At 40.6% G+C, this 23,245-nt stretch overlaps 2 protein-coding genes across 7 annotated transcripts in view; one reads left to right on the top strand and one right to left on the bottom strand.

Moving 5' to 3' along the window:
- Positions 1–1,293, top strand: part of MAP3K4 (mitogen-activated protein kinase kinase kinase 4) — a 71,931-nt gene extending 70,638 nt beyond the window's left edge. For all 5 annotated transcript variants that reach the window (XM_071549412.1, XM_071549410.1, XM_071549413.1 and 2 more), the window contains one exon: positions 756–1,293. In XM_071549412.1, the coding sequence (XP_071405513.1) occupies positions 756–776 (21 nt within the window). In that variant the 3' untranslated portion in view covers positions 777–1,293. The remainder of the gene's footprint in view (positions 1–755) is intronic.
- Positions 1,294–3,138: 1,845 nt separating this feature from the next.
- Positions 3,139–23,245, bottom strand: part of AGPAT4 (1-acylglycerol-3-phosphate O-acyltransferase 4) — a 78,442-nt gene continuing 58,335 nt past the window's right edge. For both annotated transcript variants that reach the window (XM_071549416.1, XM_071549415.1), the window contains 4 exons: positions 20,246–20,348; positions 18,128–18,203; positions 12,639–12,837; positions 3,139–5,104 (listed from right to left, as the gene is read on the bottom strand). In XM_071549416.1, the coding sequence (XP_071405517.1) occupies positions 5,013–5,104; positions 12,639–12,837; positions 18,128–18,203; positions 20,246–20,348 (470 nt within the window). In that variant the 3' untranslated portion in view covers positions 3,139–5,012. The remainder of the gene's footprint in view (positions 5,105–12,638; positions 12,838–18,127; positions 18,204–20,245; positions 20,349–23,245) is intronic.

A 23,245-nucleotide genomic window follows, 5' to 3' on the forward strand; every position in this document is an offset into this window, starting at 1 on the left:
TTGACTCTACGGCCTGGTATACACTATGCAATAAACTTGAAAAGCTGTTTTGATATGCATTATCTTTATGTTAAAAAGACTAGTCAGGCTTCAACTCAGTGATAGCTAATTAGATCTGAAGGGCTCTGCACTGAAAACTTCAGGAAGTATATATGTACAGGTTTCTACAGATAAGGGCCCTCTCCATAAAAAGTGAAAGCAGCACATGCTTGAGAATGCTACCATTCTTCTGTGCAAGGGTCTGCTTTTAAGTTCCTATTTAAAGTTCATATAGCATGTTTATCTGGCAGTTGGTGTAACAATCTGCAGTTCTTGCATGAACTATGGTGTGATTCTTTCCTTAAATATTCACAGCTACGAATTGAGGTGTATTAGTAACTTCTTTGAAGAAGTAGGGGCACAGTAGGTTATGGAATTCTGTCCCATTTTCCAGCACAAAGTTGTTTGCTTTGGTGTTCTGGTTCAGTAACTGTGTTTGGGATTGTCATACCTGTCCCTCATCAGTGCAACTGTAGACAGATCCCATCCGTCAGAGAGGAAGAACGTGGTGGCTTTAGGCACCTAAGGGTTGCATGGTGACAGGGGGAATGTCAGTACTTGCATATAAATGCTTGTTATGCATTATCCTGTGTAACAAGGAAGCAGGAAGAAGCTTTAAAGATGTTTGAGGGTGCTAAAGAAATTGATCTGTTATCTTCTTGCTGCAGTACAGAGAGACAACTGACTTCAGTAATTGCCTTTTTCTTCCTTCACAGGTTTGCACAGATGAAGAATGAAGTTGCTCAATCTCTGGCCTTTTTTATTCTGACGAGATTTTAATCACTACTGTATGTAATATTTACATAAAGACTGAGAAACAGTATAAAAGTTGAACTTAACGAAGACTGCACAAGTGACAGGCGTCACTTTCTCTGCTGCTCCTGTACATTTTACTTGGCACATGTTGCTCATGTGACGGTGTCTGCAAGTTGGAAGAAGCTGCATGTTCAGTGAAAGTGCCATTACTACTGTATATGGACCATACCTTTTTTGTTCTTTTTCCTGTTTCTCATTTGATTGAGAACCGTAATGTTAATATGTAGTATTTTTGAACTCTTTAGGTTCAGAAAAATGCTGTAGTGTTATCAGGCGTTATGGACCTTGTTTTTTAATCTGTTTGAGTGCACTGACTGTGAACTTTTACTGGGTTTTTTTGTTTATTTGTTTTTGGCAAGCTTCAGATTTGTTATGCACAAGGCTGATTAATGAAATTTTAAAAAAAAGTTTTTTCTCAATAAATGGTTTATTTTAGGAGATGTTGGTAAAGGGATTTTCTTCCAAAAAGGGGGTTGTGTCACATTTTAAACCTTTTTGCAACACTTGTATAAGACTGCATAGCTAATCTAACTGGAATAAGCTGCTCTTATATTACAAGAGTCAGTGTTTTGTTGAGTTTTGAGACGTGCAGTGCAAGATCCTTCTTACACAAGTGGTAACAGATTTAAGGTTCCTCCCTTTCATCCTCTGAGGAAAGAAGGTGATGGGCAATTCCTGACACAATTATCTCAGGGATAACTTCCTTCTTGAATGCATGGACTCTGAACAGGGAGTGCTCTGCATGGCATTTCTGTGGTCTAGAGGAGAACTGTTTAAGATTATTCCCGTGTTCTGTGTCACAAAACCAAGAACTTACTGTTAGTTTTTTAAAGCTGATTTCTGATCCTGGGCTTTGATTTCCCTACCACACCTGGGTTGTCACCAGTCTCAAACAAGGAAGAAGAGTTAGAAGTGGTGAGCAATTGGAAGAAACAGCTGCAACCCAGGATCTAGTTGATTGATTGACTTGCTACCACAAACAGGTGACTTAAAACTGTTATGTGTAAGCATTAGTACAAGTTACATATTCCTGTTACAGCTTTAGACTTAGAATTGATAACTTGGAATTTCTTTTAGTATTTGGTTTTATTCTAGTGTCTTTTCTCTTAATCTACAAGTCCTTGGTTAGTCCCAGGTGTGGGGTGAGCTGTTGAGGACATATCACAAAATCTATCTGGAAAAGTATGAGCCTTGGTGTGCATGTCACCTGTGCAGTGGATTTAGGCTCTCAAAAATATAATGCTGAATTTAAACAGACTTCCCCTTCTTTTTGGTTCTCTGTTTTCAGTTGTGATAGGAAGGTAAGTATATTGTCATCCTCAGCAAAGGACTATGAAAGCAGCTGGAGTAAAAGTGCCCCCCAGCCTGCTGTGTGCTTCACTTTGCCGTGAAGAGATGTATCTGAGTCATTTCTGTTCTCACTTGCCCTGTTTCACATGCCCTTGTACACAAACAAGAACTGTGGACGGCTTTTAGGAGTCAGGATAGGGGTTGCAAACTGTTACTAGTTTGTTGTTACCAAGCAAAAGAAAACTCCTTCACTGCATATTGGCTTTTCATAGTTTTATTTTTGTATAAACAAACATTAAGACTACTTTTGTTAAGGCAGTTGTAGAACAGAGTTGCTCATGGGGATGAGGGGCAAACACTGCTTCCTAATGACCTATGTCATTCTTTTAATACAGTGAACTGGAATAGGTTCAACTTTGGCAAGTACCATTAAGTTTTCCCTGTTTGTCAGTGAGTGGTGGAAGGGCCCAGGGGTGCAGTTCTTGTGTGCTGGGTCTTGCAGAAGTACTTGGGACTGATCCAGGAGTTGCATGTTTGGCCCTCAGCCTTTTCTAAGGGTTGGTCCTAGGGAAAGGGGTATGAAATAATCTAAGTACTCTTTCAGAAGTATTTACACATTTGGTGGCACTGGACACAGTTGGAGAGGAAAGGGCTGAGATTTGTAAGGAGGATTAAATGTCTTCCCTACCACATGTTTAAGTCAGTGGCTCTTTAAAACAGGCAAAACAGCTGGTCTCTGTCATTGTCACTACATGAGTATGTATTTATTTGCTGCTCAGAATACTCACCTACCACCCTAAGAAAAGGCCACTGTATCTGCCAGGTACTGTGTACAGTAAAACACTTCCTCTGCCTCACACCCATTTTCAAACTCCTGTGTACAGTGTCTTCAGGTCTGGCTCAATAATGTGCCTGATCATTACTACAGGATAGCTTCAGATGGCAGGTTCTGTGTAATACTTGGGGTTTCACTGTTCAGATTGTCACAGCAAATAGAGTGCAGGGCATGTGCTTTATTAAAAGAATAGCATTGTAAGCATGGCAGCATTTTTTGCTCGTGGACTCTTACCTGTTTCATGTGTTGGAAAAACTGCAATAGAGCCCATGTTTCTATTCATGACATCACGCAACCTACTCTAGAAAGCTTCAGAGCATAGGGAAGCCATGTGTACTGAAGACACATGAGGAAAAAAGGCCCCAAAACTAGTCTCTCACACTTCCTCTAGTCTATTCCTTCCTTGATGTTGAAAATTTTGCTGCCTCCTCTACTAAAAAACTTCACTTACTGCCCCATGCTAAAAGCACTGCTCCACCTGCTCTTTAGGTGCTGCATATTAAAAAAATGAGTTTCGCAATTATCTAATGTACTGAACAGCAAATACATAGTTCATGGGATGTTTCATACTCTGTTGTATTAGCCTCTGTTTCTTCTGGCCTCTGTTTTAGTAGAGGAAAAGCTGGTTTTTATACCAGCTGCTAGAACCAAAGAGTGCTCACTTTCTGCACTAGAGACTATCGTTGTTTAGTCCTGTGTGTGCAGTGAAAGTGGACTTTGAGAGTGCCAATCATAATCTCCTTTGCTAAGTATCAGCATCTGTAGGTTTTAAAAGACTGGGGTTTTTTACAATAATTGTTGGTATTCAGAAGTCCCCCCTTTTTTTTTCTTGTTTTCTGTAATTCTATGAAGTTCTTTTTAGTAACCTGCAGATCTTTAACCCTGGAAGTTTTAAAACAGAAGGCCTTTGCAACACCATTTTACCAAGGAGCTTGATTCTAGTTTTATTTAATTAAGAAAGGTGTCAAGTCTAGACAGGCATAAAAAAACCTGAACTGTATTGCTGCCTTAGGTCTTTGTCCTAGTTCCCCTCTTCTCCCCAAAAGAAAAAAAAATATATTTAAACTATTACCTCAAGCTGATCATTATGAGGCACAAAGTAAACTAATTTATCAGAAAAGACAGACAAGCAGATTAATTAGGATCACAACATTATGGGTGTGGGGCTTACATTTTAATGCACACTTTGCATTATTTCACTACACCATGCCCAGTTATTTTCTTCCTACCATTTTTAGGAAGGCCTAGAATTTTAAGTAGTGTTTAAAGCCAAAAGGAATTTTATTACCTCAGTTTTTCCAAACCATAAATGGCATTTACTCTCAAGAATTACAAGTTTCAGCTATCTCTCAGATGTATGGCCTGGGGAAAGAGATGGCAGTGGCTAATGTAACTCTGCTCAGGCCACAAGGCCAAATTCTGCTCCAGGTTATGCTACTGCAAGGCTCTGATGTCTGGATGTCCAGGGTCTGGCTGAAGTTTTAAAGGGCCCACATAGTGCACAGTGGCAGTAAGTTCTAGATGTACAAAAGCTCTACTGCAGTTCTGCTACTTCAGTAGAGCTGCTCCAGTCCAATACTGGTATAACCAAGCAGTACTCTTACTGTACTGTTTTTAAACACTGACAGATTATGGTTGTTAAACTGTGTGATCTAAACAACTATCTATTTTAATCACCTTGTAACAATCTCCTGACATTAAAGCTTGCATCTCTGGTTAGTTTCCAGGTAGAGTCTCTTCATACAAGCACATCAGAATTTTTTTTTTCTTCAGAACTCAAGACACTTCATAGGAAAACAAACCAACCACACAAATGCAAACCTGTTGTGGAGAGTATACAAAGGAGTGCATCTTTCAAGTGTGTCATCAGCCCAAACCCCCAGAGAAAAACAACAGGAGCACATACTCGGATATGCACGGCAATTGCTCATCCTACCCTTCCTCTGATGTCACTTGAAGGACTGTGATATGCACTTAAGAGTTTTCAGCAGTTGCATTTGTTCCCTTTGGATTGACGCAGTCTCTGAAGATGCTACTTTTGTTTCTGCTTGTTGTCATTGTTGCCATAGGTGGAGCCCTTGTTAATTTCTGTAACCCCGATCATCCATCTGACACCAACAGAAGCTGCAAAATAAAGACAGTGAAAAGCGCATTGCAGGCAAGGACTGAAGATCTGCACAGGTGAAAGAGATTAACAATGTTCTCAGCCTTCCAGCAGCAGCACAGCATTAAAGGTAACTGCCCACACTACCCCTGTGTGGCCTTTGATGACACAGGTGCGTTTGATGCTTCCACACCTCCACAAGAAGTTATTTGCCTTTGGCATCTCATGAAGATCCTCAGGCTAGACATGTCCTCTCCCACCAGCAGGGAAAAGGCTACAAGGAACCAGCATGAGTGTGAGAGGCACAGGCACGGTGTGCCCACCCCTGTTTAAACGCTGGACAAGGCCAGCTGTGTAATGGGGATGCTGTGGGGCTGCTGGTATTTGCTGGCTCCCAGGCATCAAGTTACAAAGTAAACTAATGTACATGTCTGCATTCCAGGTGTGGCAGGGAAAGGGAATTCTGCTTTCAACAGCCCCTGTGTCTGGAAGAGCACAAACAAGTGCAAGGGCACTTTCAGATCTTGATAAAAAAAAAATGTTAAGTTGTAATGGGCATGTCGCAAGTGGCCTGATTAATTTAAAAGACTTTTATAGCTAATTTAGTAGTAATAATTCATCATGTGCAAGGATTATTTTATTTATTTATTTGTATCACCTAAAGTGACTAAGTTAAAGGCAATGTAGCCTCACCTCCTTTCCTCACAGTTTGTTTTTTTGGTCAAGGGGCTCAGCTGCCCAAAATCTATTATTCCCCAAGCTTCTGCTCAGCTACTGTACATACCCAGAACTGCCATGCTTCTTTCAGGCCTAAACCTACTTAGAAGTCACAGACACCTTCCTCCCTCTGCTAGGGCTGCCTTTTCCCCCCAAAAAAACCCCCAAAAAACAGCAACAAAAAAACCCAAACCAAGCAAACCAAGAAAGCCCCAAACCTCCCTTAAAGCCTCCAAAATCCCACTTTCTTTCTGACTGATGGTGAAAAGGCCCAATAAGGGTGATATAAATGTTTCACCCCCTCTGTCTTTCCTTCTCTAAGATGACCTTGGACAAATTCTTACCAGTCAAGGGGGCCTCTTTATGGTTAAATCAGAGCCAGAGATCACTAAGAGAATCCAGAGGCTTCATACCACTACCAGGCACCACTTGTGAACAGCAGGGCTGATACAACACTCTGTGTCCTGGCATTTGCTGCTCTTCAGCATTTGAATGGGAGGGGCTGTCAGCTGGCATCCAGTGCTGCCCTGTGCTTTAGCAGCTGCAACTGAGCATTACAGTATCAGCCACAAGAACATCACTACAGATCCATGTTCTGTAGTATGACAGTAAATTGACAGATTTTAAAGTGCAAGTGGTAACTGGATACCAGAGATTAGTCACACATGTTGTGTCACCATGGTGGCTAGACAGTGGGAAGCTGGTCTGTCCACAGGGCTGCCCTCAGGTCTTTGGGATGCCAGGAAAGCAGGGCTCTCTCACAGGTAGATAGCTGTGCAGTGAACAGCCCAGAAAGGGAGCTCCGAGGGAGCTCACTGTCACACTCCACTGTCAGTCCATGAATAGAAATACACACAACTGAGACATGCAAAGGATTTTGCTCTCACAAACAGACAAGACAAAAAGAAAACCATCTCTGACATTTAACTGGCCATGAGCTGGGGAAGAGAAGAGAAAGATCCAACATGTAGGCTGCAGTCTGGGATCATAACATAATAGTAAGTATGAAATCACTAAGATTTTAACCACAAGGGATAGAAACAGCATCTGGAGATAGACACAAAGCATAAATAAGAGCAGCTGTTATTGCAACCACACAGCACATTGGGGATTTCATCCAGTTCCAAGAATGCCACTGCCTGGACACAAAAATATACCTAGTTCAGCAGTTCAGATGTCTTTTTTCCCCCTCCTTTATCCCTCTCAGAAGCTGCCAGGGCCTTCTGTCCTCATTTTACCCTGTAGCCCTCAGCATCCTGGGAAATGTGGGGTGCAAGGAGAAGGGCCTGCTCATGTTTGCCTAGACTGTGGAAACAAAGTTGGGGGTAAGTGCTGGGGTGCCTCCCTGGTTTCTTCCTGCACTGCCTGCCTTCTCCATAACTCTCCCGGGGCCTCAATGCATACCCTAGTGATACCATCATATTTGAGAATTTACTCAGGTTTCAAATACAACTGCACGAAGGGGAACTTTGGGAGTTTTACTTCAAGAAATAGGTAAAAGGGAGATCAGGCAGGAATTGTGCCTAAATTAATAGCTGTGAGAGTTTAAGTAAGTCCACCCTGAGAAGAGCATGAGAGGGGCTTTATTGGCTGAGGCATCCCTGCACTGCTCCACAGCAAATGACTAAGCATCCAAAAGATGCAGGAGGTTGCTGAGGACCTGCTCTGCCTGCTGGAAGGTGGGGGCTGGGCTAACACAAATCAATAGAGCCAAAAATGTAACCTCTTCCTTGGAACATGTTTTAGCTCCAGGAAAACCACCACCTCCACACATAGTACCACATCCATCAGCAAAACCTTAGCTCAGAACAAAGGATTTCCACCTTCCACACCTCAGAATTTCTTCTTGTGTGTTACCTTGCCTTTATACCACACAGCAAGTACAAGAAACAGCACAGTAGGTAGGGGCATCAAAAATTCACATAAATAGTTTGCTGTACACCTATATGTATATAGGCAATACATTGAAATTAAGATATGTACAAGTAAAGATTATATGAATGGTAGAAATTCCCACTGAATCCCCACTGAGGGCCTGTCTTACATACTATGAAGGAGAAGAAACAAACAATAAAAATCGGATTTTAGGCTCCAGGCTGAAAGGCCAGACTGTCTCCACCACCAAGCAGAATGAACACAGGCAGAATCCTGCATATGGTTTGTATCCCTTTTTAAAACTCACCATAACACTGCTGGCTTGTGCTCTCCTCGCCCTCCATTCATCTCAGCTTGTGGGCATCAAAAGCCTCACCGCCCAGGTCACATCATGTTCCAGCCCTTTGGTCCACACTCTGCACTTGGACACTCCAGTCCCTGAGGACTCACAGTTTGTACTGTGACCCCCAAGCACAGACTGTACAGCAGACACAGCAGCTCCCACAGAATCCAAGCTGGCTCATTACTCCTTACACTTAGTTCAGATGAAACACTTCTCTTGCCTGTAACCAATACATAATTGCTGGCCCTTTGCTATCAGCCCAGATGCCATTGTGCTTTTAGCATTAAACATGTAAGAGCTGCTTCTCCCTTTAAAAGCCCAGAGAAGCTCACTCATCTTTTGCATGCATTCCCCTTTTAACTGCTGTTGACAGCTCTATAATGAAGTACTTCTAAAGCATGAAGGATGTCCTCCTCAGCACAAGTTACCAAAACATGAAAGGCAATCTAAAGGCAACACCTACTGGGTTCTTTGAACCCAAATGAGACTAGGGAATCAGGGGAGGAGGAACAAAAAAGAAGCTGCTGTCAAATACAAATGCTGACATTTGACAGAAGAGCTCACTGCTTTAACACCAAAATATCAGCACCAAGTTTTAAATAGCAGTTGTGAGCTAAGTACATAAATCTCTTGCCATGTGTCCTGTGAAACTTAAAGCTGGTTTTCAAAAGATGTCTGTCCCTCAAACTACTTGAGCATTTATCCTTTGGAGCAGGGACTGCCTTGTGTTGGGCTCCCGGTCCGAGCATAATGAGATGATTATTGGGAGTATAAATAGCCAAATTGCTGCACAGCAAAGCAAGAGGGGACAGTAGTTGCAGTATAAAAAGGAGATGTCATTTATTTACGGCTGAAAGAGTTTGAACTGAACCAATAGAGCTGGATATATATTGGTTATTCATTCATTGGATCTGAAAGTTAGGGTCTGAGGGATTACAGTTCTTCTACTCCAGCTGCAGTGGAGCATTTCTCATATGGCTCTTTCCACCTGAACAGTCACTTACTTAAAAAGCCAGAAAGTGTTTTATGAGAGCCCACAAAAAGCAGAGACTATCCAATGGACAATCTGGAAACAATGCAGAATGTACCAGATAAAGGACATCCTAGCAACTGCTCTTTTCTATCAAAACCTGTAAAAAGGTTTATCTTGTGATATCTGCACCTGTATCAGGTACTGAAACGTGCCCTTAAAAACAGCAGTCTACTACAACAGACTATTAGGGATAAACCTCCCTGGAGTATTAGGTGAGCTGTCAAACTGACACAGAAAAAAAAATACTACCTGTGCTGCTTCAGTTAATGAACAGTGAGAAAAGGTCTACTAGGAGCAATGTGAAAAGCCAGTTATATCATCTGATAAGCCACCAGGTCCCAGTTACCACTCACACTGGAAAAGACAGCAAATACAACACTCCCTGCTTTGCTACAAATGGGCAGCTGGCACAGCCTCCAAGGTATGTTTGTGTCCATGTACCACTGTCTCCAGCCACGGCAGAAGTCACTTCTGAGCCCTTGCCTAAAGCTGGAGACAAAGTGCAAAATAAAATACTGGTTGCTCCTTTGCCAGAAGGTGGCTGCATCACATCTAGAACATTCATGACAAAGATACCCCTTAGGATACAGAACACGTTTTGGGGACAATGACCTTGCTACAGAAACTCAGCTTCTGGTTACTAAAGTCAATGTGGCAGCTTGGGCTGAAGCTTTTTTCTGCTTCCACAGAAGGAGACCAATGATTCCCAACTAGCAGTAACATTGGTTTTAAAGGGATATAGTGAAACAGAAACAGACTATGACATACCAAGATAACTGTTGCTCTTTTGGTACTTAGTAACACATCCACTTTTCAGCAATAAACCAGCTCTGCCTTTTGTTTGGGTTGACTGCTAATGGCTGAGCTTCCTTCCACTCTCACAGACTCTCTTCCCTCCACAGCTTCACAGCGGTTGCTATCTGCTAATAAGTGACATCATCTTTCTTATTTCCTGCTTATCAGCTAAAGGTGTCTGGCTGAGTCTAATCAGGCAACAGCCTTCTACTACAGGCAATGCAGCGTCTTCTGCTGCACCACAGATCCTGGCCAATTACAGGCCGGGCTTGATCACACCATGTATGCAGAGTGAGAACAGAGCTATTGCTAAGCACAGGGGTCCTTCAAAGGCTGCAGAGGATTCCAACCTGCACCATCCCACAGATGTGTATGGGGCAGCAATGCTCATTGTGCACTCTCAACGTGTTCTTCAGCTGTGCTTTTGCAGCCTGGGAGCTCACACATTCATTCTGGCAGCAGACTGCTGCTGTAGTCTCCTGTTAGCCCCAGTGACACAGATAACCTGAGAATAAATCCTTTGGATTATCACTGCATTCAAGAGAGGGCTCACAGCAGCCTGCTTATTAACCTTTACTTGTGGCTAGAAGCAGAAGAACACTAGGCAAAAAGTAAGACAGCATGAAAAGGAAAGGAAAAAAAACCCAACAAACCCCCCAAAATAAAGGGCATTCTTGCTGTCCATTCTTAGTAGCATCATAGTTTTTTGTTTACAGGTTCTGTCTCTTCCCTCCTGAAAGAGAGAACACGTGACCTGAGGGCAAGATGGTACTGGACTTAGGGTGGAGGGTGAGGAGTGTGGTGTCACTCAATTAAAGGCTAAATCCAAAACCATCACAGATGCCACAATGCCAAGCATTAAAGCATCCAGCCCTAAGGTTAAACTCCAGAAACCCTGAATTATGGAAGGTACAAAGGCATGAAGCATTTCAGGATGGCACCGAAACAACCACCCTGCTGAAGTGGAAAAATGAGTAAGAGGAAAATGCTGAAAAGAAGATGACAAAAAAAATTTGCAATGCCTGTGTTTCAGTGCACCACTGGGCCGTTGCTTCACAGTCCAGTACCAAACAGACTATGTCAGCGTTTCTTTGAAAGGCAGAACAAATGCCGTCTTGAGTGCTATTGCCAGGGATGAAGCATTTGCAATGATGTCACACCTCATCCCACCCACTGTTGTATACCCATTTTGAACAAGAGCCCAGGGGAGGCCAACAGAACTTTCTGCAACTGATAGTGATTTGAACCTAACACCTCCCATTCCTGAGGGGCACATCCCAGCCAAAGTGCTCACTACGCTCCCATCCTATTCACCAGTCAGAGAAGAGGAAAGAGGCCCTACTTATGGGTAAGGTGGATGAAAAAAAAATGCTTCAAAGTTGTAGTCACTGCTCCGAGAAATTCTTACGCATTTTACACAAAGCATTCTAGGCACCAATAATTTCTCCAGGTGAGCACAAGAGCAAGGGATTGCGCTCTATTTTCCTCTACCCTGACTACTTAATGTACCAACGATCATGCTGGACATTATCCTTGCTCTTGTTTTCCTTCCTTTGGCTCAAAGCATCATGAAGTAAATTTCCTGCCTGCATGCACACACATCAATTCTTCCTTTTCCACTTTTATAAGAAGCCTCAACAGTAGCTGAATGCAGGACTTGTTTCAGTGGGCACTTTCTGTGAAAGGATATCGTGTGCCTACCATAACAAGCTCTTCACAGATGGGCAAAAGGACATTAGTTGGTTAATCTTGATCAGGCTAGAATAGGACCTGCTCAAGATTCAGACTTCTAAGAGCACAAAGAAATATTGCGTGTTAGGAACAATTTCCTAAGTAGAGAGCAAAGATGCACTTCTGAGACAAAAAGTGCTCCTTATTTTCCTGTTTCCTCTGTATCGCTATTCTGGACATGGCTGTTTAATCCAACTCTAGTATCTCTGCATCCACTTCACTCAGAGCCAGGACTGTGAAGTTCTGTTTCTTTTTCAAAGGGTGTTTGTAATATACACAGAACTTAAAATCAGGAAGCCATAAATACAAGTGATGGTCAATGCAATCATTAAAAAAATATATGCTTTATAAATGTATGGCTTATTCTGGAAGGGGACTTCTTCTTCAAACAAGCACTTAATCACAGACACTCAGATCTGATATAATTTGCCAAACTGATCTGGTTCCTGCTTCCATGAAGGGCATCAAATGAGATCTCCCTCCCTTCCCTTTCTATGGGCCAGCTCCTTGTTTTGTTTTCCTTCCTCCTCTTAAACAACATACTAGTTTAAACAGAAGCCAAGGCAGTTCAGAACTACCACAGGAACAGTGGGAATTACCTGTGACAGCCATTCCCTCTGCTACATAAGTCAGTGTACACGGTCACATCAGCCTGGGCTTAAACCACAAGTTCATGGGTTACCAGTGTGTTACACAGACTATGATTAGACAAAAGAATTCTCAAGAGAATAAATTATCCTTAAGCCTCTCTTCTAGGCACTTAAAGTACAATCCAGCAACACACAACACAAGAAAAGAAAGCCTTTTGTAGGCAACTCACTGAGAAGTCACTATTTAGATTTCTACAGAAACAGAAGATTTTGTATGCAGCTCTTACAAAAAAAAATACAACTATACAAAAATAAAAAAAAACAAAAAAAGAATCTTTTTAACCTATTCCAGGCTAGAGTGGATATAATAACAGATGGGCTGTTGAATTCACAAGTTATATTTAGTAGGTGCCAATAAATCATATCTGACAGCTACCCTGTTAGTAATCTTTTTGTTTCAGAAAACTTACCTATTATAATGACAAATGCAAAACTAGCCAGTGTCAGTGATGATCCACTGTTGATCATGTTGATGAGCAGCTTGAACAAAGGATATAGCAGCAATAAGGCCCAGAAAAGCCAGTTCAAAAGTGTCCATGGTCGATGGGGTGGTACTATAGGGACTGCTGGGTAGGTTCCTGTTCGGTAATATTCTTCCTGGAATGCATCCTAGTTAGAACAAAGAAGGACAACAATTAAATTCCCATCTGCCAGCAAAACTAGCCATTCCTGACTTTGATGTTCCTCCTGCTGCAGGCTTGTAACCACGGAGGAAGATCAAAGACCAAGTGATGGCTGGAAAGCTTGTACCTTGAAGTCAAGAAACACAGAGTCAAAAAATAAATGTATATATATATATATATATATATATATATATATACATATATACATATATATATATATAATGTGTGCATACTTTTGTTCCTCTGCACATAGCAGCCTGGAAAATGGCATACCTGGAGAGTATAACAAGCCCAGTAAAGCAAGATGGGTGGTGGGATGTACACTTCTGTAGTAATGTTGAACCTTGTGCAAGAGCCACAGCCACTGCTTGAATACTGCTGGTAAGCCAGTGGAGTGTCTGGGTACATGCTCAGCAGCAGAACCTCTGTTCCCTAATGTTTTCTCCAACCACTGCACTGTTCTAAAACAGCACCACAAACCCATCAGAAAAGGTGACCAGACACCATCTTGTCCCAGACTCCAAAGAACACCACCCTTTCCTGCCTGCTTTGAACCACAAATGCAGTTTTATTCACCTCGTTCCCATGAAGCTTGTGGTAGGACGTTTGGGTGCTGAACCTTTCTTGAGGCAGTTGAGTGTGCAACCAGTTTACAATCTCTCACTGGTCTTGATCAAAGGACCCTCCCTTTTCACATAATATGAAGAAATAATGGGGTGGGTGTTGTTTTTCTTCTGTTTCGTAGTGTGTGTTTTTTAAAGCACAGGAGACTTAAAATTCAGTACCTTCCTTTAGAGTCCACATGGATGAACAGCATTGCCCGCAGTGATCTGATCAAGCAAATATATCAAAAGTGGATGGGGTAAAACACCCTTCCTACTTGTTCAAAAACCAAGATTATTTATCTGTGTTATTACATAAAATTGGTTAATTAATCAAGTCTGGCATAAAAAGGAACCCTTAGTTTAGTCAGAATGAAGTACTGTATTTCTTCTAAGAAAGCATGTTGGGTTTCCAAAAAATATAGCAAAGCCAAGACTGTCCTAATCAACCACAGGAAGATTATTTCTATTATGCTATGATTTTACACTTACTTACACCCCCAGCTGACACAAACAATTCTTTCTTTATTTAACAGCAACTTGAGCGATTACAAGCTGCTACCATTTGATCTATTTCAAGGGGAACATTAAGCTTTTAAGAGATTGCACAGAAATTAAAGCACTGCACTCTCCTTATTGAGATTAGAAAATTTATGACTGTTTTACTCAGGTGAGCTAGATTGTACTGGGATCACTATAGCCAATTAGCCATCTTCAACAGATTACACAGTATATGAAGTTTTTTTTACAGTGCCTTGAGGACTTTGGTTTATGACTGGTTTAACACAGAGCTACTAATCATCAGTAAACGGAATTCTACTATATACAATTAGATTCCCAAATACTCATATTACCCAGGAAAGTGAAGAATTCCTGACTATTACTGATATTGCCATTAGAGGCCCTGTTTCTATAGAGAGTAGGACAGGCTTTCTTAAAATAAGCACAGCAGTGTTTCCTTTCTTGGCTCTGCACAGCATGGGGGCAGCAAAACCGCTGACCACATCTCACTGAGAGAGGTTTGAGACAGATGGAAAATGTATACAACAGGCAAAACATCGCCAAAGCCAACACCTCCACTAAGCATTTCACACTGTTGTGGGGAACAGCTCTTCAGTTAAGACTCGTTATGTTTATATACATTCACTTTCCTTGCAAAAGACATCTGAGGGTTGATTTGTCTTCTAAGCTTTTGCAAGAGTGCCTATGGTACCCATCGGCATCTCAAATCAGCCTTTAAACACAGGATGTACCTCAGAATTTCCTGAAATCACCTTGCCCACATTAAGTTGCTTTCATTTTCCTGCATACAGACCTTGTTTTCAGTTTCTAATAAATCCCAGTCACTCAAGTATCCTTTTCAAATATGGAAACATGCTCCCTCTATCGGCCCCACCAAATTTAAGTTACTGCAGACAATGTGGAGGTAATGCAGGGAGCGTCCATCATCTTCTGAGAGGCTAACTGGATTCTTCCTCCCTGCTCCCACCAGGAGGTCTGACGACAGAGGTATGCTGCTGCTTTTTCATGAGGAAGCCCACAAAGAATGAGTACCCAGAAATATACTCTTTGTTCCCAAACACTGGAGTCTTGTACACTTCCCCTCTTCAGAAATGCTTTGTTAATCCTCTAGGGCATTTTGGCATATATTTTCATGCCCTGTTTTCCATGCTTAAGTGAGAAGAGTTATAAGCTTGCTTTCTTTTTAATGGAAATTTAGATTCTCAAGCAAAACTTCTATTTCAGGCACTGAGGCTGCAAGGAGGTTAAAAAGGAAAACAAACATGCAATGGCTAGCTGAGTTGTGTCTATTACACTGTATCTCTTCAGTCTGGCACTAAGATTCTCAACCCAGTCCTTGTTAAAGTCAAAGGCAGCCTTTCTAGCAACAGCAATTTAAAAAAATAAAAGAAATAAAAAGAAAAGGCAATGTGCAACACAAATTGCACCTCTGTCATAATTTGGCATTAAGTGATACAGTGTTGGCCACGTGGAAGGACAAAATCCATCCCAGGTGAGGAAGAAGCACAAGGACATGGTGCTTACTGTAAGCCTGGAAAAGGAAGGAGAACAGTGTTTTGTTTAGAAGAGCACAGTGCCATTGTTAATCTGGCAAGATTCTGTTCACTGCATTTGTAGCAGTGGCTAAACCAAAAAATGAAGTACTAAGTAGTAAAAACAAACATCTCAGATTCCCAGAGAGAAGTATCTCCGACAGAGGTACCTGTGAGATCAGGTAATGACCTAAAAAACAAAGCGACAAGCTTCTCTCAAAGACCCTCACTCCTTTACTAATGTAAATTAAAAAAAATAAGAAAAAAAAGAAAAAGAAAAAAGAAAAAAAGAAAAAGAAAAAAAGGTCATAACCTTCCATGTCCACTAACTGATGATTTATTACTTGTTCCAACTGCTCTGCAGTCCTGATCACCATGAGAGCACAGGCCTTGACCTCAGTACCTGTGACACTCCCCAGCCACGAAATCATACTACTATGGCATAATTCAGCACACTTTATGCAAATGTGAGAAAGTAGTGCAAAATTATTAAAATCACTGAGAATAAGCAAAGGCACATGCAACCATAATGCACCATAAAACAGGGGCTCTGTTTTCCAGTTATGTGCAAACCTTGCCTTACTTTGAAACAGAAAGTGCTACAACCAAAACTGACAAAAACCGGGATGAATCTGTATCTTGCAATAAATTACTCCCCTTTGAATGCAGATTTGTTACATTTTATCATAAACATGTAGTGACTTTGAAGACAATCTGAAACAGAATTCATTTTGGGAAACAGCACCAGAGCGGCATTGCTGCTTGTTATCCAGCCTAAAAGCCATAAATTATCTTTGTAAAAATGCAGGGCAGAAAGGTGAAACAAAATTGCATTTTGATTCTGCAGGTGGGCTTTCATCATCTCAAAACTCTTGAAGAAGTTGTCTCTGCTCTAAATTCTGCCAGTCTGATTTTACAAAGACATGGGATTCAGTAAACCAGGAATGACTGCAATGAAATAAGTTTCCCTAATGTAAAACAGCTGGAAAAAAAGAAACAAGTCACCTTCAGGAAAAAAATAAAACCATCACCAAACAAAAACCCCACCCATAATAAATCAAAAAAAGTCACATAGACAAAAAGGTTTTAGTGCAAAATGGAACACACATTCCTTCCCTCCTATACTTAAACAGGAAACTATAGATTTAACCAACCAGCAAAGTCTTCATGGAGAACAGATATGAAGGATATTAACATATGCCATATAATATGATATTATGAAGGATAGATGTACATTCTGTTTGCACTGTAAGTGAGTGAGTGTTCACCAAAGAGGGAATAACAGCAAAAAGTTGAAGTGAATTACTTCAACTATGTAATAAGGGATTCAGAAAAACAATTTCAAATTCTCATTTATGTTCGTGTCTTGCAAATGTCTAAACAGTTCTCAGGAACACGAAAAAGGACTACAGAATCATAGTAGCAGAAAGTGGACCTCTGCACCTTTCAGCGAAAGGACTATTTGCATACATATGTCCGTAGAATGAGCTCGGACCCGTGGGTAACATCCTGTCTTTCTGCAATGGTGCTGGGGGTTGTGCCTGAATTAGCTGTTACTGGCACAAATTACAAGAAGGGGGATCAGAGGGAAAGGTAGTAGACTTACAAGTGAGATCTCAAGACACACTTACGTTTCACATTCCTGTAAGCAAGCTGCTTAGAGGGGCTATGAATTAAACCAAAAACAGTCATGGTATGAAACCAAGAAAGAGTAGGACATAAGTCAATACAGAAATGCTAATGTGGTGTGTCCTGGGTAGAACATGACAAATGGCACAGCAGAATTTCACTGTCCCAGTGAGAGGAAACCAGAGTGTAGCTATATTCTATCACTTTTCAACCCAAAGCACTGCTGCATTCCAGTGTGATCACTGTGTTGAAGCAAACTGAGCTGCCAGGCCCTCATGCCATGCATGCCTATGACTCCCACTGATTGAAATGGGAGTGTGGGATGTATTCAAAAAGCACATCCCTTGGCCATCATCTCCTATATTCATAAAGACAAAACCCAGAAGAAACAGAGTCTGAAAGACTGAAGGATGCATATGAAACCATTTGAAAACAAGAAAAAAGCCTACCAGCCATCTACAAAGACACAGTCACTATTATTCTCTCCCCATCCTGTGTAATTAAGAAATTTAAATGCATGCCTTCTATACACACAATGTGAAAGCAATTTATCAGCCTGTCCTATTAATACTAGAGGTTTGCCTTAACAAAAAGACAAAAGACAAAAATTGTAAGACACTAAAAATATCTCATTTAGCACATAAATTCTTGATTAAGAAGGTGCCCTTAAGAGGAAGGACAACAGAAGACAGTTTTTGTATTCTTATGCAACTTTCTAAAGAAGAGTTTTAAAACTACTCTAATAAAGCCTTGTTCAAGCTTTCTTCCTGTTACTCTTTAAGTACAAAATAAAGGTAGTCATGACTGAGAGCACATGATCAGTTTGTATGTGGAGAAACAGAACTCTTACCCTGAAAACCAGACAAACCAACCCAAGCCACCTGAAGCCCCCAAATTAGGACCACTATACAAGCACAATGTGAAGGTCTACTAGCATTATAAATAACTGAGCACTAGGGCTTACAAGTACTGTTTAGACAAAAAAACTAACCTTTTCTTGATATAGTTTGTGGAGCCAGGTAGAACACTCCTGCTCATCTTCTGGCACTTCCTCTAGTGGAATTCGCCTGCCAATGGTAAACAAGAAATTCAAGAATATTACACACTTTGGCTCCCACGAACAGCACTTGCATTATACAGACAGATTATCCATTTGACAGAAGACTTGCTACATTTTCCACCTTTTTTTAACTTGTGGTAACAACTCCTAGATCAGCAAAGCATAGTTTGCTTCTAGAGCCACCTTAATTTTTTACAGGTAAGTGAAATTCAGAAATTTAGATTGCTAAAATAGCAATGCATTAGGTTTTAGCTCACTAGAGCAATTTTCTAGATTAAGGTTTACAATTATCTATTTACAATACCAAGGTTTTGAATTAATTTCTTACTCTACCTATGAAGTTAAAGGCTCTATCAATCAGCTAGGCAATAGAGAGAAAAAACAAACTATTCTTTTCACACCTAGGGTAAAGCTCTCTAGTGCTTCTCCATCAACCTTTCCAGTTCATGTAATTTTTGTTATGTGCAGCTTGGTTGGAGAATTTCCAGCAAAATGGCTCCTATTACTGAAAAATCCTCTTGACAAAACAAAGTTTTCATCTCATCATAAGAATTTTGATCAATAATCCAGAGAGAGAAAAAGTCCTCTTGGTATCCTCATTTAGGTACACTAATGTCGCTATTCAATAATTTTACATTTTCAATGTAGTATACATTTTAATTACTATCCATTAAGAGCAGCATCAAATTAACTTTCTTCAGCACAAGTGAAGCGCTTCTCACAGACAGGACACTTCTGTTTGCAGCTAATAAGTTAACAGGTGTGACTACTGGTTTGCTCCTTTAGTTAAAAAGGTCTTAAGATGACCAACATTAGAAGTCAACACAATTTAACACGGCCATCCAAATTTTGCAAAATTCCACTTAATGCAATACCTACAACACTTCGATAAGCAAATATGGAGGATTTTGAAGAACATCTGTGGTAGTCCCCAGCTAATTGCCAGAACAAATTTAGCCATGAATCTTATCCTGTCTGTAAGTGCTTTTCAAGAAGCTCAAAAGGGCAGAAAGGTAAACAGCTATCACCCTGAGTCATGAAAATCAATTTGCATACTCTGCCAGACTGACTTGCAGCAGGCTGGAGTGATGCAAAGGGAAACGCAGGGAGATGTCCCGCTCTGGTAGGGCCAGCTGCTCCTCTACGAACACTACCCAGCCAGGCCGTGTACACCAAACACAAGGACATTAGGCTAAGCTACCAAGTGGAAGTTTCTTTTTACCCTTGGGCAAAAACAGTCTGAAGAAATTATTTTTTGAAACAGGAAGAAAAGGGGAGGTTAAAAGCAAAGGTCACCCTATTGTACTTCATGTTGGTATCCAAGATAAACCAGCTGGACCAGTCCACTATAGTCTAAAGGGGTTATGATGAACTCTTGATCACTTGTGGCATCACTTTTAAGCTCCTATGCTCCAACACTAAACTATCACATGCTCTGAGTGCCTGTAGTACGGGTGCTGCTGGTAGAACCTTGCCTGGGAATTGGCTCATTCCTATTAAGATTATGGGAAGCCATTGGGGTATTTATCACTTAAAGAAATATTAATGAAAAGGAATCCAGGTAATTTTTTTTTCATTAAACAACCCCCTTTGTAGAATAAAGCAGCAGTCAAATTCCTGAACAACTACACCACCAAACAGACAGGAACAGTCCTGAGACTGGCCTCCTCCAGAGCAGAAACTCCTGTGCAAGGGATAGGTATAAAGCAGCTTCATCTGAACACTTAGATGGTGTTTGGTCTTCTTGCCAAGGGAGTGAAAAGAGGCCCTTCTGCTGCTGCTGAGCTAACAAACAGACAAATGAATAAAAAACATAACAAACAAAAAGTACTGTAGACATTTATGGATTCCTTGCAAATCTACAGTCATGGAACTTTACAAACCCCCCTTCTCATCCAATATGAATTTTTATCTGAAGTTTTGTCAAGTCAGGCTGGTAGAGATTTGCTTTCCATTACCTACTTGAAAACATTCCCTTATTTTTCCAATTGTGATTGCAAGTACACACTCCTATTTACTAAAAAAGAAATAAAAATATGAAGTACTTGCCTTACATATAAATCTGCATGATATTTTTTTCCATTTAGAACTCCCAGCAATGTTGGATTTTCGTTATTTCTAAAATTGAGGGTAGAATCATAGACTGCAGAAACTACAAGAAGAGAAACAGGTTATGTGATTACCATAGCACTACAATGGAAATAAGTAATCTCTCAGACAATGAGAATATTTAAACATGAGGTCATCAGCAATAGCACCATAATTTGAGCTGTCACCAAGGTAAAAATGACAATGGAATATTCAAAATGCAGGTTTTAAGAAGCCAAAGAGCCAGTGACCCTTTCAGAAACTGTACCAGTAGAACAGAAATGTCTGCTCTCCACCCTTGCCTCCTTCCCCAGCAGGTGCAGAATGATGGGCATAGGGAACTGTTACAGTTTGACAGAATATACTTAGGACTTCCTAGGAGTCAATAGTTGAAAAACTGCTGCCTTTCTCAATTCACTGTGAATGATACAACTACCCCCCTAAATGTAAGGAAACAACTAGGCAAATACACACTTTAAAAAGTCAACAGTAGATAGCCTTTGACTAAGAATAGGTAAAGTGTGTCTGTTTGTGAGAGACATCCTACAGCAGGAGGGCTTAATGCAACAGCAAATCGCTGGGGTCCAAAAGAGCCCCTCTTTGGTGTTCATTGTTTGATAACTCAGGCACTTGCTATAGGGCAAAGGCAGAGACAGAATGACAGACCACATCTTGTGAGAGCTGGGCTGCTGCTATGAAGACATGCAAATGTGAAGCATATAATACACAAGTTCCACTGAACAAAACTGCAGCCAAACTTTCAGCGCTGAGAAAACTGATTCTGCAGTTCAGGACTGAGTAGTAACAGCAAAAGCATTTCAAAGGCTGAACACACATAAACTAGACAGCATTAACAAGCAGTTTCCACAAAAAAAAATGTTCACTGTTGAACAACATGAAGTGTTTCAAAAAAGTTTGTTTGAACACATCCTTGGAGACATTATTTTCCTGAAGTCACAAAATTGCCAGAGAACAATTCATTTTCCTGACACTGAAATCAGTTGGGCATTCATGGTAATGATCAATGACAGCAAAAAAAAATTCTCTTTTTTTGTCACATAAGTGACTAACAAGCATTCCACGTGTAGCTTGCTGTATTTTAATTTCCTGCTCCAGATTTTTGCAATAATGAATAAATAAAAATGTATGTAATGATCCTTTATTATGAGAGCCCTTGACCCACCTAAGAAACTCTAAGGAAGACTTTTATTACATAGCACAGATTTGGAAACCTCTCTAGTTATGAGAGATAAATACGGCTTGGTCACAGCATGCAGCTCCAAGAAACTCACCACATCACTTGTTACTGCAAAATAGAATTCATAGCACAGAACAGAACAGCTTCAGCACTGAAGGAAAATCATGAAAAAAAAGACCAAACTCCTATCACTGCATACAGACTGTCCTCTCACTAACAACTCTGTTCTTTTCCTACTACAGTTGAGTTCTTAGCCCAAACTCAAAACTACAGCACAAAACTACAGCACATTAGCCAAAATCTACTTCAAGCATACTAATCTCCATGGACAAGTAGAAAATTACTTTTTTTTTAAAATAAATTATCTGCCTCCATTTTTAAGCTTCTTAGCGCAGAAGGATTTTTCTAATCTACTCTAATTTACTAATCCGATATAATTAAAGTATAGCAAGAGCTCAGTTTGATTTATACAGGGTAAGCGTCTTAGTTTATTCTTTAATAGCATTATTCTAATGACAATAGGGATACAATAAAGCAAAGTATGATATACATAACACTTGCTCTTTCATCTTTTACAAGGCATACGCATTTGAGTTTTTATATGAATTGGGTTTCTGTTTGTACACATTGGAAGATTGTTCTCCTGCCCTGAAAGAAAACTTCTGTGAAGTTGGACAGGAACATCTTTATGTGCTGACAGCCATACACAATTTTCCTTTTCTCCAGAGACAAAAAAATCCTATTCCAGTTTGCAACTCGTATGTAGTTTGATGTCAGTCCAGTTCCTTTTAATAATACTGAAGTGTTTTGGTGCAAAGCAGTGCCAAACCCAAGGCAATGATAACATGTGCAGGGGTAAACAGACCTCTGTTATATCCAGATATAACTGAAGATAACTAAAGACTTCAGCATTTCCATTCCAAAAGTGCAGGAAAAGAACAATAGAAGTGATGCCAAAGGGGTTTTTGTTCTGATTTTCACATTTTGTAGATTTTAAGAACACAGTAGTTGTGGATTTTTAGAAAGTTAATATTTCTAACAGTTTAAGTTTAATGCCTTTCTATCACTACCCCTGTCCCAGAACAGGGAGCTCAAATTCCTTTAGTTAATTAATCTTGTTTAGACTCCTTTCCAAAGTAGAGCTGAAGGATATCAGAAGGCCTACAGAATGAAACATAAACATAGGTCAGAGTGACCCAAAAGCCAGAACTGGATGAAGTCCAAGAGACCTTTGTGTGCCTGAGGAAGAAGAGTTGATGAAGACAGAGGGTCTTGATGACCCCAGTCCCAATTCCAGGGGGTTGGACAGGGGTGGGACTTGGGCTGGACTAAGAAATGTGTAAAGCAATGAGTGGAGAGATCTTATTATAAAAGCCATGGAAACTAGAACTGGGACACATGCATGTCATCCTGTATTCCTGTGGGCTGTAGGCCCTGTGTTATTAAAGGACCTTTACTTTTTATCTTACCCTACACTAACGTGGCTTGAAGTCCTGTTTTTGGGGGGAAGGGTCATTCACGGCATCAGAAGTGTCAAAGAAATAGACTGCATGAAATTAACATTTGCCAGAGAGCTTCCATGGCCAAAGCACCACTAGCATGCTCTGTGACATTTTGGAACTGGTTAACATTAAACGTAGCTTTTGTAATTACATAATTAGAACTGGACATCTCATGATTTTCTCATCCAAAGTTGAAGAGTCCAGAAATTTCACTTTCTGAAACAAGTAAAAAAACAACTTCACAGTATCTTGGAAAGATTG

Source organism: Pithys albifrons, chromosome 2 (assembly GCF_047495875.1).
Source record: "Pithys albifrons albifrons isolate INPA30051 chromosome 2, PitAlb_v1, whole genome shotgun sequence".
NCBI classification, from domain to species: Eukaryota; Metazoa; Chordata; class Aves; order Passeriformes; family Thamnophilidae; genus Pithys; species Pithys albifrons.